The sequence below is a fragment of the Manis pentadactyla genome, chromosome 1 (genome assembly GCF_030020395.1).
Source record: "Manis pentadactyla isolate mManPen7 chromosome 1, mManPen7.hap1, whole genome shotgun sequence".
Taxonomy (NCBI): Eukaryota; Metazoa; Chordata; class Mammalia; order Pholidota; family Manidae; genus Manis; species Manis pentadactyla.
In genome coordinates, this window is record NC_080019.1 from 86,832,086 (window position 1) to 86,849,026 (window position 16,941).

The 16,941-nt window shown below is 37.6% G+C and overlaps 1 protein-coding gene across 1 annotated transcript; it reads right to left on the reverse strand.

Annotated features, from left to right (window-relative positions):
* Positions 1 to 12,164: 12,164 nt before the first annotated feature.
* LOC118921877 (HIV Tat-specific factor 1-like) lies at positions 12,165 to 14,708 on the reverse strand. The gene has a single exon (XM_036903958.2). The coding sequence runs from the start codon at positions 14,669 to 14,671 to the stop codon at positions 12,383 to 12,385; it is 2,289 nt and encodes a 762-aa protein (XP_036759853.2). The 5' UTR covers positions 14,672 to 14,708; the 3' UTR covers positions 12,165 to 12,382.
* Positions 14,709 to 16,941: the final 2,233 nt, after the last annotated feature.

Genomic DNA, 16,941 nt, shown 5'->3' on the forward strand with positions numbered 1-16,941 from the left:
ATAAAGAACTAGACCAAGATTCAGAGACACTACTTAACCTTAATTGGCCCTCACTTGACATTATTGGTCCCTCTACTGAGGCCAATCTAAGCACCTTTATAGAAAAATCTGAGTTCAACATTTAGCCTTTTAATTATAATTAGAAACTTAGAAATAAAATTAATTTTTATTTTGATATGTTATTTCAGGAACTTGTAGGCCAAGTGGGGAGAATTTAAAACACAATAAAACAGTCACTGTTTTGATGTATTATTAAAATGGGCTGTGTAATAAAGCATAAAGAACTTTCACCATGATTGTATATATAGTCTACATGACCAGTACATAATTTTTTTCTAAATTTCCTTAATAATTTTGGGGGTTTATAGTACTGCTAATGTCAAGTGACTGCAATTATATAGACTACTCTAGCCAAGGAATTCACAACAAATCAAGTGCGTGTAGTGATATAAGATGCTTTCTCTATACAGTGGTGATGTTCATTAAGTTACCAATAAGTAGTATGAAGTAATGGGGAGTGTGCAAAGTCTGAAAATCAAAAAGTACTACTGTACTCATGAGTGTAATTTAATCAAATGATGGCATGTCTGTTTATAGAGCTAAGGTATTGTAGAGAACACTGAGTCACAGGTAGTTCTCATGGGAAGATGTTATGGTTTCTAAACTTTTCCCAAGTTGCTGTTATCACTGGAAACCAGAGCTATAATTATCAGTGACAGCAAAGGGCTCTCCTCCCACCCTCACCTACCCTAAATACATGTAACTGAGTCCAGTTCTCAGATACATAGTTTTCATCCAGATTGAGTGCCCCATAGTTTCAGACCTCCTCAAACCAGCAATAGTGTCAAGAAACCAACTTGCTTTCCCTAGAATGAGACATTGGTTTTGACTGCATTGAGCTCTTCATACCTCATATGCCTTATAGGAGAAGTAAGTCTGGATGGCAGATCATAGGGCAGAGAGGAAGGAGCAGAAAGTTGCAATGATGACACACTGTTCCTATTGATGACAGTAAGCTCTTCAAGATAAAGCTGGTGACAGACTTCAGTTTGTATGCAAGTCACATGTGCTTGAAATACTCTGTAATGACAATGTCCCAAGGCTTCAAATGGGCTGTGTATACAACTAAGGCCAGATTTTTACTAACATTCCAGTCTTGACAGCTCACTGCCCCAGACTGCAACAGACAGAGTCCCAGTCCCCTGCCAAGTCCCCCTGCCCCAAGACTTTTGAGGAGGCCCCTGGGTGTGTCTCACAAATGCTCTCCCACAAGGCAGTAGTGCTTTCCCACCAAGCCTCCAGGGGGTACTTTCATGTCTGCTGAACACCAACCATGTATGTCTGCCATTATAAGCATTATTATTGGGAAATAACACATTATAAGCAAATGTCTTATTTCCCAATTGCTGCTGTTAACAAATTATCATAAACTTAGTGGTTTAAAACAATGCAATTTTTTAATTGTGTAACTATGGAGGTCAGAAGTATAAAAGTGGGTTTTATGGGGCTCAAATCAAATTGTTGTTAGAGCTGTGTTCCTCCTGGGGGCCTGAGGAAGACTCCATTTCCTTGATTTTTCCAACCTCTAGAAGCTGCCTGAATTCCTTGGTTCATGGCACCTTCCTCCATTTGCAAAATGTATCACTGCAATCTTTGCTTCCATTGTCACGTCTTTTTCTTATTCTGAGTTTCCTGCCTCTTCCTTATAAGGACACTTGTAATTACATTGGGCCCACAAGGAAAATTCAGGATAATCTCCCTACCTCAAGATCCTCAACTTAATTGTATCTACAGCATCCCTTTACCATGGAAAGTAACTGTCTTAGTTTGAGCTGGTATAACAAACTACAGATGGTCTCCAATTTAACAACAGTTCAAATTAAGATTTCTGACTTTTTGATGGTGCAAAAGTGATACACATTCAACAGAAACCATGCTTCAAATTTTAAATGTTGATCTTATCCCAGGGTAGCGACATATGGTACAATCCTCTCTTGTGATGCTGGGCAATGGCAGCAAGCCGAAGCTCTCATCACAAGATGAAGGTAAACAATTGATCCAACAATTCTGTTCTGCACTTTTAGTACAGTAGTCAATAAATTACACTTTATTATTTATAATAAAGTTCAACACTCTATTATAAAATATGCTTTGTGTTACATGATTTTGCCCAAGTATAAGTAATGTAAGAGTTCTGAGTATGTTAAGGATAGACTAGGCTAAGCTATGATGCTCAGTAGGTTAGGTATACTAAATGCATTTTGACTTACCATATTTTCAACTTACAATGGGTTTATCAGGATATAACCTGAACAAGGAAACAAGGAAAAGTAAATATAATTTTATATATATGTATTATAGGTTGGGTAGCTTAAACAAGCATTTATTTCTCATAGTCTGGAGGCTGGGAAGTCCAAGGTCAAGGTGCCAGCAGGTTCTGTTCTTGGTGAGAGTCCTCCTCCTGGCTTGTGGATGGCTGCCTTCTCATTAGATCTTCACATGAAGAGAGATCTTCTATCGCTTTCTTTCTTTACAATGCGTTAATTACATCATGCAGGCTCTATCCTCATAACCTGATTTAAGCCAGATTACCTCCCAAAGGCTTTACCTCTGAATATCATTACTTTGGGGATTTAGAGCTTCCACATATGAATTTGGAGGTGGGGAAACACAAACATTCAGTCCATAACAGTAATATATTCAGGTTGTGGGAATTAGGATATTGATATCTTTGGCAGACCATTGTTCAGTCTACGAAACAGGCGATATCGCCAACACTGATGCTGCCCTTTTAAATACCACCACCAATGCCCTGTAATTCTCACAGTGCTGGAATGGCACTGGGTACCAACCAAACGGTGTGTGTGTGTGTGTCAGGGGGAGACGAGCAGATCAGCCGACTCTACATCACCCTTCACACTTCAGAAGCACATGCATCACAGTCCCCACAAGAACAATCCTTCAGCTCCTACTTTTGCTCCTTTCAGCCAAGAACGTTGATGTGGTTCATAAGTGTGCCATTCATCACACTCTCCTCTCCATTCACTATATCTCATCTCTGTAAGCGGACAGTCCCACACTAACCTTCACCTGGTAGACTTTCTGCTATGAAAATCCACTCATGCACATCAGTGCTTGGGCATAGGCAACCGTTCAGTACCACATGCCTAAATTAGCTCAGGCCAATGTCTTCCTAACACAATTCATTGATACAAGAATTCAACAATCCACTCTAGTTCATTCCTGAAAAATCTGCCACTAAATGAAAACTATTACATTAAAAAAATTCTCACTCAATTTAGTGGAAAAAAAATTATAATGCATTCCATCCCAACTAGCCATTTCCCAAGACATTATAAACACATGAAACTTGCATCTTTCTTTATGGCATTCATATTCATGAAGTCAGATTCCATTCACTCCAAATATGTAACAAGATGGACTTGTGATGGAGCTAGAATTTGGGTATATGAAGGAAGTCACTGAAAAGGGTGGATAACATTATAAAGATAGGGTTCAAAACTCCTGAAAAGAACACACTTGATTCCTGTTTAAAAGTACTTTTTCACATTAATTGGTATAATTATGTACATCAATGGTATGATCATTTTGATAGGTTCCCTGCCCCTCTGATGGGAGCACTTAATCAACACAATTATAACTGAAATATGAACTTTCTCCATGCAGATAATTTTTCAAATATCACTTCTTATATTTATTTAGCTATGTTTTAGAGAAAAAAATAGCTATATCAAGATAAAAAGGAGTTGTTGAAAAAGTGGTAGGATTTTTCAAAATCCAATATTTATTGTTGCTACATGAGGAAAGTCTGTATTAAACATTCATGCCAAGCTCAGGAGAATAAGATAAAAGAAACTAAATCCCTGTAATGAGGAGGTTTATTCAGGGAGCACCAAAACCACACAGAATCAAAACATTAATATGGTTATCAGGGGATATTGCTCAGCAATTTATATTTTTTCATTTAATATATGATTTTTAAATATAGTGCAGTGAGACTACATAACTCCTTTAAGTAGAAACATTTAAAATTTAACCTCATGTTACCTAATTGGTACAAGTTAACAAGCTACAGTTAAGCCACTGAGCACATCCCAGACTCATCACAAAAGGAAAGCTTATCTCTCAGTCCTCAGAATTGTAATTGCAATTATAAGTCACATCTCGAACGTAAAGCTGTTAATTTTCTCCAGCCTAGGCCTAACTCTCCAAATCTTTAGGCTCTCATGAAAGGGAAATTGTTCTAGTCTGCCTGTGGGATCTGATAAACTCTTTAGTAGTCCTGAGGGAGTCATAGAATTTTTGTCTGGGAAAAAGCCTTAGGGCTTAAAAGTAACTTACTCATAGTGCAGCTGGGCAAATGGAGGCCTAGATTAATGCTGTGAGTTCAGTGACAATGTAAATCACTGGCACCGTGAGGCTGGACGGAAACTACCTGTGATGTTGCTCTGGAGTAAGGACCCAACGCAAGCTTCATAGACCCACTGCAAGAGATTCTGAGACTTTTACAGACACCCAAACTGGAATTTGAATTAATGTAATAACTAAAATGTAATGACTTCTTTATGTACTTTCGAATTTAAACCTTATCTGTGGGAATCCCCTCAGAATTAACATTCTCTGGTTTTTCTGGGCTATCTTTGGGACTGACCACATATTTTTTGATGTCTCATGTATCAGCAGTCTTATACTTAGTTGTTCAGTTCATATTTTCTTTGCACAGATCACTTAAGCCAATGGCTCTAAAGTTGAGCCCTGACCTATATCAGTCTGCATCTCTCTCCAGCCCAGACTTGCCTGCTAAAGGCACATAGTCCCTCCTGGTTGGAAAAGGATCCTGATGAAACAAAACTGGCTCTCATGCTGCCTTTTTCTTCTCTGCCTTGCTGCTACACCTGCCTAAGCGGTTGTATCCCTCTTTGCCCTTGTACCCTTTATTGCTGGTGTACTCTTTTTTCCATAGTGTACCATACTTCCAACTCTTCTTCCAAATTCAGGATTGTAAGTAGGATGCTACAGAACATCCTCCATGGATGAACGTATTGCTAGTCACTTGAGAAAAGTTTTAAAGTCAACAAAGCCTGTATTAAATCCCACCTCACCCAAATACTAGCAATCAGCCATGTGAACTTGGGCAAAAAGCTAAATTCTACCATCTGTAAGAGGAAAGTGATAATAGTGCCAACTTACTGAGAGGATGCATTGAAATAGAGTCCTTAGCACTATGTCTGGTATGTAGTTAGGGCTCAACACCTGCTAACCCCAAGTCTTGTTTTCCTTTGCTAACTCCCCAGAGCTGACGGGGTTGTCATTTATGGGCCCTATGTGCTGACACTGAACACACTTGCTCAGTTTGTTCCAAATCATGTTGTAACCGGTCAGTTCAATTTTACGTTTCTAATACTGCAGTGGTCCCATTGTCTGGTTTTAATATTAGTGGGATTATTTTCGGCTATTTTTGGTTATTTTTCTTTATTTTCCTGGGCTTCAAAGAGGGCAGTTATTTGAACAGGCATTCTGTCTATCATCTTCCCTAAAGTCCTCCCAAAGTAGTTTTCTATTTCTAAAATACTATTTAGAACCTTTTCCCTGAGTATAAGTGCCAACTTTGTTTTTAATAAAACATAGTACTAAAAACTATCTAGGTACCAAAACTGAAACATATAGTATTTAGCACCTTATTTTAGATGGCCAAATTCATTTTTTAAAAGAAATCTTTAAAATCCCACACTAGTCTAATCCCACAACTGAATCAAATGTCTTCCTTTTTTGGCTTTCTGACTCAGTGCAATGATTTGATTTCTATTTAGCTTATTAATTATTGCATGGCTTCTCAGATGCCAAAATAAAATTCTGATGTGATTTCCCCCCCTTTACCCCAAACAAGGAATAATCAATTGGCCCATTTCTGGTTATTTTGTCTATATTAGCATGCTCTAGTTAAAGACAACCCTATTAAGAGCCTCAGAATGTCAGAGGAAGATGGACAACTTTGAATATTTTAAAAATACTGTTCATTGAACAGGATATAGAATATCTGATATTTTAAACCAAACTCTATTTTCTGGGGAAAAAAGTTATGGCTACAATGTTTCATAGTGCAAATTACCCTTGATTCTCTAAAAATTACTAGAAGAACTGTATGTGCTGATGAGAACAAATTTTTTGCTTTTAAATGACACTGTATATTAGTAATTCAGAGCCTTATTTCAAGATTACTGGTCAATCTATGCCTTTTACTGATATTAGCCTTACTGTAAAATGAGAGCATTTAAATTGGTCATTTACTTGACTGGCTGACATTAAAAGTCACCCATTCTGAGATTTAATCAAGTATAAACTGAAAGTCTTTTCTCTGGGTCGCATTACTTAGTCCAGTAAACTCTGTTTGTAACAGGGCACTTAATGCTGATCACTGAGTTCACATTGCCCGAAGTTTCATGGTTTCCTTAATTCCTTGCTTCCTGAAATCTGTGTTTGCTTCACATTATTTTTTTTGCTGTTTTTTTCCCCCCATCACCTTATGCGAGGAAGGTGAGAGCAAACTCTATTGTGTGCTTTTGTTGCCATGGTGAAGAAAATAGCACCATTCCACAGTTAATAAAGAGTATCAGGGTGAGGAAGATATTTCTTCCAAGCTCCCATGATTTTCGTTTCATTACAGTGGAACTAAGGAGCATTGACAGGCTTGTCGAAGCAAAATCTTATGTTAGATGTAGTTCATAATGTCATGCTATTCACTCAGAATATAGTACTTCCCTTTGAGAAATTATTTAAAATGCTTTCACTGGAGGAATGTTTTAAAAGGGGCTTCATGCGGTCATATTTTTTTTTCAAACTAAAAAGGAGCTGACATTCTACAGATTTCCATTTTGGAAACTGAACAGTCACAGAGAAACATTGTTGCAAAGGATCTTATTAATTCAAGCTTTGAAAAAGTGATTTGTGGCTTTTCTAAAGGAAAATGTCTTCATTTAGCTACCCCCTTCAAACTTGGGTGTGGAAAGCATAAAGGATTCTTCATTCACTGCAAGTATAAAGGGTAAAACATTTTTAGTCATTTATTTGGTTCTGATTAGAATACCTCTCCTCCATTGCTTCTGTCCTACCTCTTCCCACATCCATCTGCCCAGCCTCCTCCCCTAACCTCCCTTCTTATACTCAGATTCAGAAGAGCTAAATGTGTCCGCAATTCTTAAAGGGGAGGGGGAAGTGAAGGTCTAAGGGGAGTTGAAAATCATTGCTCCATGAATTTTTCTAGTTCTTAGGAGGCTTAGTAAACTGAAATTGGGCAGTTTCACTAAATTGAATCTAGATTGAAAAGAGAATATTTGAAAGTAGCAAATTTCCGACTCTTAACCCCGTTGTATGTCAAATCCTTTATGAACTCTGAAATTGTCAGAACTGCAAATAAAGTAGAATAAAACATTTAAGTGACGTATGTTGAAGTCTGCTGATGAGAGCCCAAAGGTATTATATAAGGATTTTTCTGTCCAAATGGGGTTCAAATAAAAAAATAGTGTAAAAAGAAAGTTTAATGGATGTGAGAGTTTCTTCAGAGAAAGGGACATTTTAAGATAAGTAGACATTTTGTCAAGAAACTTTTTTGAATAGGCAATACTGAGATGGGTGTATGGGAAAATGTAAGAATTAATAATTATAGAGCACTTACACAGCGCTAATGGACTTTGTTCTACATACTTTATGTCATGTAATCCTGTGTGTATCAACCCAAGGAGGGAGGTAACAATGTGCATGTTTTTATTATTGAAGAGAGAAGTAATTTTCTTGAGCACCCAGAATATAATGCTTGAAGTCAGTTCTACAAGACCCCCATACTTTATTGTATGCTTCTTGCTAAAAAGAGAAACAAAAGGTTATTGTGGAAAAGGCAGCAGAGGAAGAGAAATTGCAGAGCATGTAAATTCATTAATTTTTCCCAGTTAGTTTAATTTTATCATTATTTTTCACAAAACTTATTTTCATTGTCTCATAACCAAGAAATTTAATTTTTTCAGTTGGATGTTATCCCCAAATCTCAAAACATCCTTTCATGTCATGACAATCAATTGACTGTAATTTTTAATTTTCCATTTACAACATTTACTTGTATCCTCGTGGATACAAATACATTACCAATCTGAGGAGTTTTAAAAAATCACATGAAACTTAGTGAGGAAAAGAGGAAACAGAAGATACAGAGACTAACTTTTAAGAACACAAAAGCTAAATGTTGAGCCTGATAGCATATATGTATAAGCATTTGAGACTCATACAATCAAGCACAACACAAATGTAAATCAGTATATACTGTTGTGCAGATAAAGCTCAGCACCCAGATAGGCCTGAAGCTGGTGGAAGACAATGGTCTTTGGATTCTGCCACAACAAACTGCACAGGCAGCAGAGGATTTTGACTACATTTACAGATTAAGAGCTTTTAAGTGAATTTTGTTTCACAGATTGTATATTAGAAATAAGCAAATATTTTTTGTTTTCTTTGGAAACTCTCAGTGTCTAAGTGAAATCACATTCCAGAATAAATACAAGCAATGGCTTACCACAAATTTTGTATTCAACTTCTAAAGCACTTTTATAATGAATTCCTTCATTCACTTATCCTTTCACTGAATATTATATGGATACTGTTTATGAGGTGTTGGGTCGGGAATAGAGCTTGGAGTGTTTTGATACTGAACATCAGAGATCACGGAGTCAAAGACAGTATCACAAAATTACAGAACAGATCCTGCAAGGTGCTCCCCATTCCCTAAAGGACTCTGTGGCTAAACTCATTTGGCTAACATGGCATTGCATATTAGTCCCTTCTTAGAGGGAGGTTTGCCATGCACACAAGCCTGAGAAATTCCACAGGAAAGATGTCCCTTTAGCTTTGTCAACCTCAAGACATTTGTTTTTTAAACCTAGTAACATACTGTTGTGTGGAACATCCTAAGGAAAATGTCAGCTCAGAGTGGGACCTATTTAGGAGTACTAATTTGGCAGGTCAAAGATGTGAGAAGGATAAACAAGTAGACGCCAGATTATGGAATAGCTTTCACAAGAGCAGAAACAACTCTTAAATATGTCATAACTGCCACTGAGAGACCAAAAGTGTTTGAAATAAACTCAACTTGGTGAAGGACATTGCAATGGATGCTCTGAAATGACAGAAACTTCCTTCCTTCACTCCCTTCTTCCCTTCTTCCTGTCCAGAAAGAAGTCCAGGTAAGTGCCAGGGAGTGGGGCTGCCATAAGGAGTAAAAATAAGAGTCATACATGCAGGGACTGATGAGCTAGTTACTCATAATTCTTTGAGAGGAAGTCTGTGAATAGCAAACTTTTTCAGGTTTTCCATGTCTGAAAATGTCTTCATTTCACCTTCACAACTGAAAGATAACTACACAGGATAGAATTCCAGATTTAAAATAATTTTTTCATCAAAACATGGAATAGGTGGCTACATTGACTTCTATAAACTGGTATTGGTGATGAGAAATCTGAGGCTCTGATTTCTTTTCTTTTTTGTAATTATTTGTTTTTCTCTCTAGAAGCTTTTAGAATTTTCTGTTTTCCTGTGCAGTTTCATCTTTTTAAAAATCTGCATATTGTTTCTTTGCATTTTCTCTTTTACCTGGATTAATAGTGCCAGTTTTATTATTTTGAAAGGAAAAGCTGAGAAAATCCAAAAAGCTAATAAACACATAAAGAGATACTCAACATTAATAATCATAGAAATGAAAATTAATTTAATAATGAGAAATCATTACACACCTATTAGACTTGCAAAACCTGAGCAATGCCAGGTGTGACAAGAATGCTGAGACAGAGGCAACTTCATGCATCGATAGGCATGCAGCCTGGGGTGGCCCTTTGGAGACCAAGGAGGCTAATTAGGCAAATGAAGCATTATGAGTACCCGTGTTCCAACAATTCTATTTCTGGGTATCTAGTCCCTCTAGCCCCTTTATAGATAGAGAGAGAGAATGAGAATTCATCCTACAAGACAAATATGAGGCTCTTCATTGCACTGAGATTTGTGGAGAATGAGAGTTAAGATATTTCTTGGGGAAATAAATTGATAAAATGTGGTGGACATACATCATGGAAAAACATATAAACAAAAAAAAAAGCACATTAAACAGAACAGAGAGGCTGCCATAGTTGTTGGGATTAGGGATCTGGGACTGAGCAAAGGAGAATGTGTTAAAACAAACAACCCTTTAATTTTTGTAAATCTCCTCTCTTTGTTCTCTGTCTCAGAGCTTAAGATCACTGAATTCTGCAGTTACTTTTATCATTTATTCTTTCTTGGTTACTTGGATTATTCTTTTACTTTTTCTAACCTCTTCCCATGAAAGCTCAGCTTATTTATTTTCAGTATTTGTTTTCCCATGTAGGTTTTCAAAGTGCACTTCCCCTCCTACTCTCCCACATCACTTACATTGAGACCATCTGGCTTCTAATTCTAGATTGCTATTAAATATTTTACATATTATGCATCACAAATAAGCAAACTATAAGCTTTGTGAGATCTTTATGCAAAAGAATGTCTGAATGCACAAAGGAAGGGTGAATTATTAAGTTGGAATATCAAAAACTTCTCAGAATGAACAGCTAATGAATGAATAGAGGAACAATATGAGAAAAAATTAAATACGAAAGAATCTACAAGTTCCATTCATTTAGAGGATCTGCAGAAAATAAAATCTGAGTCTTGAATCTTCACAACTTGTAGGAAACTATACCAGCTAGTCTGGAACAACATCTGGAAATAATTTTGCAACTATGTTTGGGTGTAATCAGTGACCCAATATAGCTGTCAGCCTCCAAGATGACTACAAGGGATTCTCTTCTCCTGGTATTTATACCATTGTATGATTGCCACTGCACTGTACAGGGTAAGGTGACCAACTGCCCAGGTTGTGCTTAGGATTTACCCACCATTTTAAAAGCTAGAAAGCTGTATTTTAAAGCCTGATAAATCCTTAGGTGCCAGGCAAACCAGGGCCATTGGTTACTTGAGTACTATGGTTGGTTGGTCTGTGTGACCAGGAGAATGCAGCAGAAGTAATGGTTATCACTTCTGAGATTAGGTTACAAGAGAGTGTGGTTTCCATCTCAGACACTCTCTAGTGGCTCACTCTCTCTCAGAGCCCTACTCACCTGGGGGACACAGCTGCCATCGTAAGCAGCCCTATGGAGATGACACCCATGGGGCAACAAACTGAAGCTTCTGGACTGTGAGGTTGGACATGACTCCTTCCACAGTTGAGCTTAAGGCAACTTTGGCCTCAGCTCAGAGCCAGACTGCAACCTGCGATCCTGAGCCCAAACCACCCAGTTTATCTGCTACCCAATTCAGGACCCACAGGAACTCTTAGCTTAAAATAAACTTGCTGTAATAAGCTACTGCATATGGGAGTAATTTGTTACACACCAGCAGTGTATAACATTTGCTATAGACCTGAAGTGTGTAGGTGATATACCCAGGAAAGCAATTCTTATGGATATATCCTAGGGAATTTCTTGAATGGATACATAAGTATGTTCACGGAAGCACTGATTATGGTACAAATAGATGGAGGTGACATAGATTTTCAGCAGTATTAGAATGCAGTACGTTAAATACATCGGAAGAAGTTAGAAAAAAGTAAAGGACTAAGCCCAAGTAACCAAGAAAGAAAAATATGAGTCAGTTTACAAAGAAAAAAGTATGTAACTGTATACACCTAACACTGGAAATACAAGAAATTAAATTCAAAAGTTTTCAAAATAGAAGTAAAAATGATGTGTTTTATTTCTATTTTGAAATGATTATCAAATGTTGCAAAGATATGGAAAAATGTTACTAGGACTGTAAGTTGATGAAACATTTTGAAAGGCAACTTGGCAATTCTGTAAAATGTAAATAAGTGATCTTCCATTACTTCAAACAATTCCACTTGTAGGATTGTATCTCAGAGAAATATGCCCATGTGGATACAAACATGTATATGTAAAGGTGTTTTCTACAACATAGTTTATTTTTATTTATTTTATTTATTTTTAGTTTCTGCATATTAGCAACAATTTTCTTTTTGAATATCACAAACTTCAATCAGAATACTTTAAAAAATATTATTCTGCATGCATTTAACAGATCTGACAAAGGATAGTATCCAGTTTACTTGCATTATACTATGAAGTTTTAATCAAAGTCAATTAACATATATTTAAAATTAAGTATAGGTAACAATGAAAACTTTATTTACCTGATGCCATCCTATCACTATGCACATGTTCATGTAACACTACTAGTAATTACCCTGGAGTATAGGCAAAATGTATGGCGGAATCACCCTAAAAGCAAGTTTCAGGGATTAAATATCATCGTTGTCATCACTGCTGAGAACAAAGCTGCTGTCTGTGGACAGGGGCCCCTCTTCCTTAATATTCCTCAAACAACCCACAGTCCCTCTTTCATCAGAATCATCAAAGAGCATCTCACTGGAATCCTCATCATCAAACAATTTCTCATTAGAATCATCATCTTCAAACCTATTTTCATCTAAAGCTTCATTGTCCTTTACATCTATTTCATCTTCATTTTCGTCTGAATCTTCAAACATCTTTTCATTGGCATCTTCTTTCTCACCAGCACCTCCAAGTCCCTTTTCATCGGCATCTTCCTCATCCTCGTTTTCATTTGACTCATCATCAAATACTTTCTCATACATGTCATTCTCTTCCTTTCCGTCTGACTCTTCCTCCAACTCTCTGTCAGAGACTTCCTCATCAAACACCCTTTCAGAGCTGTCATCTCCATACTCGGATTTTTCGGTGTCGTTTTCTTCTAACTCTTTATTGAGAACATTTTCATGAAAGTCTTTGTTGGAGCCATCCCCATCAAAATCTTTTTCAAGGTCATTTTCTTCAAATTCTTTTTCAAAGCCATCCTCAAGCTGCTTTGCAGAGCAGTCTTCCTCAGATTCTCTTTCCAAGTCATCTTCAGCCTCCTTCTGGGGGCTGCCCTCTTCGGACTTCTGTTCAAGGCCATCTTCTTCAGACTCCTTTGCAAGGTCGTTTTCTTCATAATTATTCTTGAGTTTTTTCTTTTTGGATTCTCTTTCAGGGTCATTCTCTTCTTTAGGACTACCCTCTTTGAACTCTGTTTTGGAACTGCCTTCTCCAGCCTCTCTTTCAGGGTAGTCATCTTCACGCACTCTTTTAGGGCAGCCTGCCTCAGACTCTCTTTCTAGGCAGCCTTCTTCGGCTTCTTCCTGGGGGCAACCTTCTTCAGCCTCTTTTTCAGGGCTACTTTCTTTAGCACTTGTTTCACAGGCATTTTCTTCCAATTCTCCCCCATCTTCTGTTTTTTCAAACTTTTTTGAATCAACAGGTTCTTCAAATGCCATTTCAGTTGTGGCTTCTTGAACATTCATTTTGAATGTGCTCAGTTGCTCTGAAAAATGCCTTACTCTAGAAGGCCCCGCCCTTTCCGAAGAACAGACAGAATTTAAACTCTGAAGGCCTCTGTTGGCCTCTGGAGCATCGAGGAAAGCCTCCCAGCCTCTCAGCCTTTCCTCCCTTTCTCTTGCGGTCTCCTCCACCTGGTAATCTGTAGTCCCATCCCATGCTTGGGCAGTGATTTGACGGCCACCAAACCACCTTCCATTGAGTGTTTGAATACAATAGTCAGCTTCCTCTGGATCCCTGTAGGACACAGAGGCCACACCATCTGGGTGTCTATCAAAGAGAAGGAGCTTCCTAATTTGTCCAAACTTTGAACACTCTACTCGAAGGTCTTCTCTGATCTCATTCAGTACCAATGGATCATCCTCAAAATCCATGGGATGAAACATATTTTTGATGATGACAACTCGTTTGTGGCGCATTCGAGATGTTCCAGCTCTTCTCTCAGGTCTCCAATCCAACTGTTTTTGTTGCATAGACAGCTTTTTCTTATAGTCTTTGCACTTCTTCTTCTTCGAGGCATCATATTCCCCCTTCAGTTGAAACTTTGCCACCTCAACATGTAATTTGTAGCCTCTAATTTCATCTTCATCCAGAAGCTTTAGTGCAAGATCCACAGATTCCCTCTTTAAATAACAGCAAAGCCCATCTCCTTTAAGATTTCCTTGATTATCTTTGTAAAGCTTGACCTTAAAGTCTTCTGTTTGAGGATCTCTCATAATAATGCCAAACTTGGACATGAGCTGTATAAATTCATCCACTGTAATGTCTGGAGGCAAACCAGACACATATACATTTGTATTTCTGTCTTCTTCAACATGAAACCATCCTGATTCTGCCTTTCTCTTTTCTCCCCTCTTCTTGGAATCACTGGGTTCAGGGGATTTTCTTTGTGGAGGCTCCTCTGCAGTCGGAGCACTGATATTTTGTACATTTACAGTAGAGCTAGACGCACCATCACTAGAAAAGCCGTAATTGGCCTGATAGGTAGCAATGAACTCTTCAGTGATCTTGGGGTACCAAGCCTTCTTGTTCAGGTCCCACTCGTAAGGGGTGTCGGCTGGCTGCTGCCCGAAAGAATCGGTTTCTCCGCCGGGATCTTTCTGGGTGTCGCCGTCCTTGGTGTCTCTGTACAGTTCTCGCATTCGCAACTGCTCATCAAACTCGTCGTTCCTAACCAAGTCGCTGCCTCTCATGGTGGCGACTTAGTCAGAGGCAGGGTCCAGGCCAGCGAAGAGGTTGATGACGCTGGCGGGCTCCGCAGGCCTTCGGCGCCACTGTTGATCCAGGGTGTGGCCGAAGTGCGTGCGCATGCGCGCAGCCACGGCTAACTGACCCGAGGAGACTGCGGCTCCCATGGCGACAACTGTAAATAACTTGAAGACAGAGGCCCTACAACATTGTTTATTACAGAGAAAACTACAAAAGCCCTAAATGTCCATCTCAGAGAGGGGATTTAATAAAGTATCTTCATGATGCAAGTCTTACAAAAGAATGAGATAGTCAAACTGTCAAGTTCTATTATTAAGTAAAAAGGCATGCTACAAGTTAGTATATTCTTATTTATAAATGAACTTAATGTTAATATCTAGATATATGTATTATGTAAAGGCACAGAAAGTTACCTGGTTGCCTATCTCCCCAAACTTAACACTACTTATTGCTGGAAATTGGAGGAGGTCAGAAAGAAAAGCTGTTTAATGTAAGGGGAGGGGCAGGAAAAAGTTTAGAAAAGAAGAAATAAGGTTAGAAAAAGCACAAATAACACTTGATTTCTTCTCTGAATGGGCCAAAAAACAAACTATAAAAATATATTTAAGCAAGCACCTATCTACATTTAGATCCATACCTATCAGTTTAGGATTAGTATGAGGCTCAAACTAAATAATATATACAGAAGATTAGCAAAGTTCTTGGCACATTGTAAACCTTCCAAAATAACTGCTGAAAATATGTATACATTTATATATTGCATATATATGTATAAATTTTATTGTGAAGGATATACAAATACAATCAATTCTATTGACTAAGAACTGACAATTTTCTCTTGGGCATTAGAACAAATTCAGAACACTTAACATCAATTGCTATCTTCCTTGCCCATAAGCTTACCTCTGTTACAGTCTGCTTCTCTTTACTCTGGTGAAGCTCAATATCTGCTGGGAGTTTTGTCCTATACTATTTGGAAGAGAACCTGGCACACAGTATGATTCCTTTCTGCCAGTGCTTATCTCCTATACTAATTAAAATATTTGCCATATGATAAATGATTGAGTAGTAATCCCTATTTCCAACAAACATCTCAAAACAGGGGTTTGAATTTCATGCTTTCACTAATACTTTGACTTGTTAAAACATTTGACCAAGTTCACCATTATCAAAAGCAAGCTCATGAGCTCTTTTGCTGAAACAACAAAGAAATTAATTTTTTAACAGAGGTAGACTTGTTTCTGTGAAATGTCTCCCCAAATGGAAATGGGTAAAAATGAAATTGTATTGCTCCCTAGAATCTCAGAGCAGCATCTGTGCTTGCCAAATACAGGAAGGAATCAGTGAGGAAAAGATGTTTGTCTTCAGCTTTCCAATATAAACTATCTAGATTGATCAGAGGAAATATGAAAATAGTGATTGGTGATGCTTGTTTAAATTAAGGCCAGAAGGTTTTACTTTGTTTTGGAACAAGTTCAGTTGCTAAGGTAAGCTTTGTGTAGGGAAGGGCAAATGTGTGTTAAGAAAAAGCCTCCTGAAGTTTAATTTCCTCTTGAAAAGAGTTTGAAAATTGACTTCAGGTTGAATTCTAAACACCATTGGTGGTCTGTGTACCATAGGCGTTTTGGGATCAATGATAGCAAATCTTGGAATGTGTAATTATGAAGACAGAAAAAAAGATAGCCTGTTGTACACACGTGCCATTTGCCCTTTTCTTTTGGCACATCTATCTTCTACTAATTGGTAAGAACCTTTTGCATATGAAAGTATTATTGTGGATGTTGTACTTTTTGACACATTTATCTTTTATAATCTATATACACTAGGTTTATTTTCTATACAGAATGCTTTAACTTGTATGTAGATAAACTGTGTAATTTTTGTTGTTGTTATCTGGGTTTTGGCTGGAGTTTCATGTTGAGAAAGACCATTCCAAACCCCAAATAATTGAAGTAACAAGCTCTATTTCCTTCCATTGATTTTATGGTTTTGCCCTTATAATTATTTGATAAAGCTAGAACTTACTTAGTTGTACAGTGCAAGGTAGTGATCAAATCTTTTTCAAATTGATCTCCTTGTCAAACATACTACTTTAATATCTATTAGGATATAAATCCTTTTCATTCCACTGCTATTCCCTTTTAGAGTTCCCCTAGCTATTTTTTCATGTTTACTTTTCCAGAAGAGTTTTTAAAAATATTTATATGGATATATTCTCATTGTAAACATTTAAAACAGAAAATGGGATAAAACA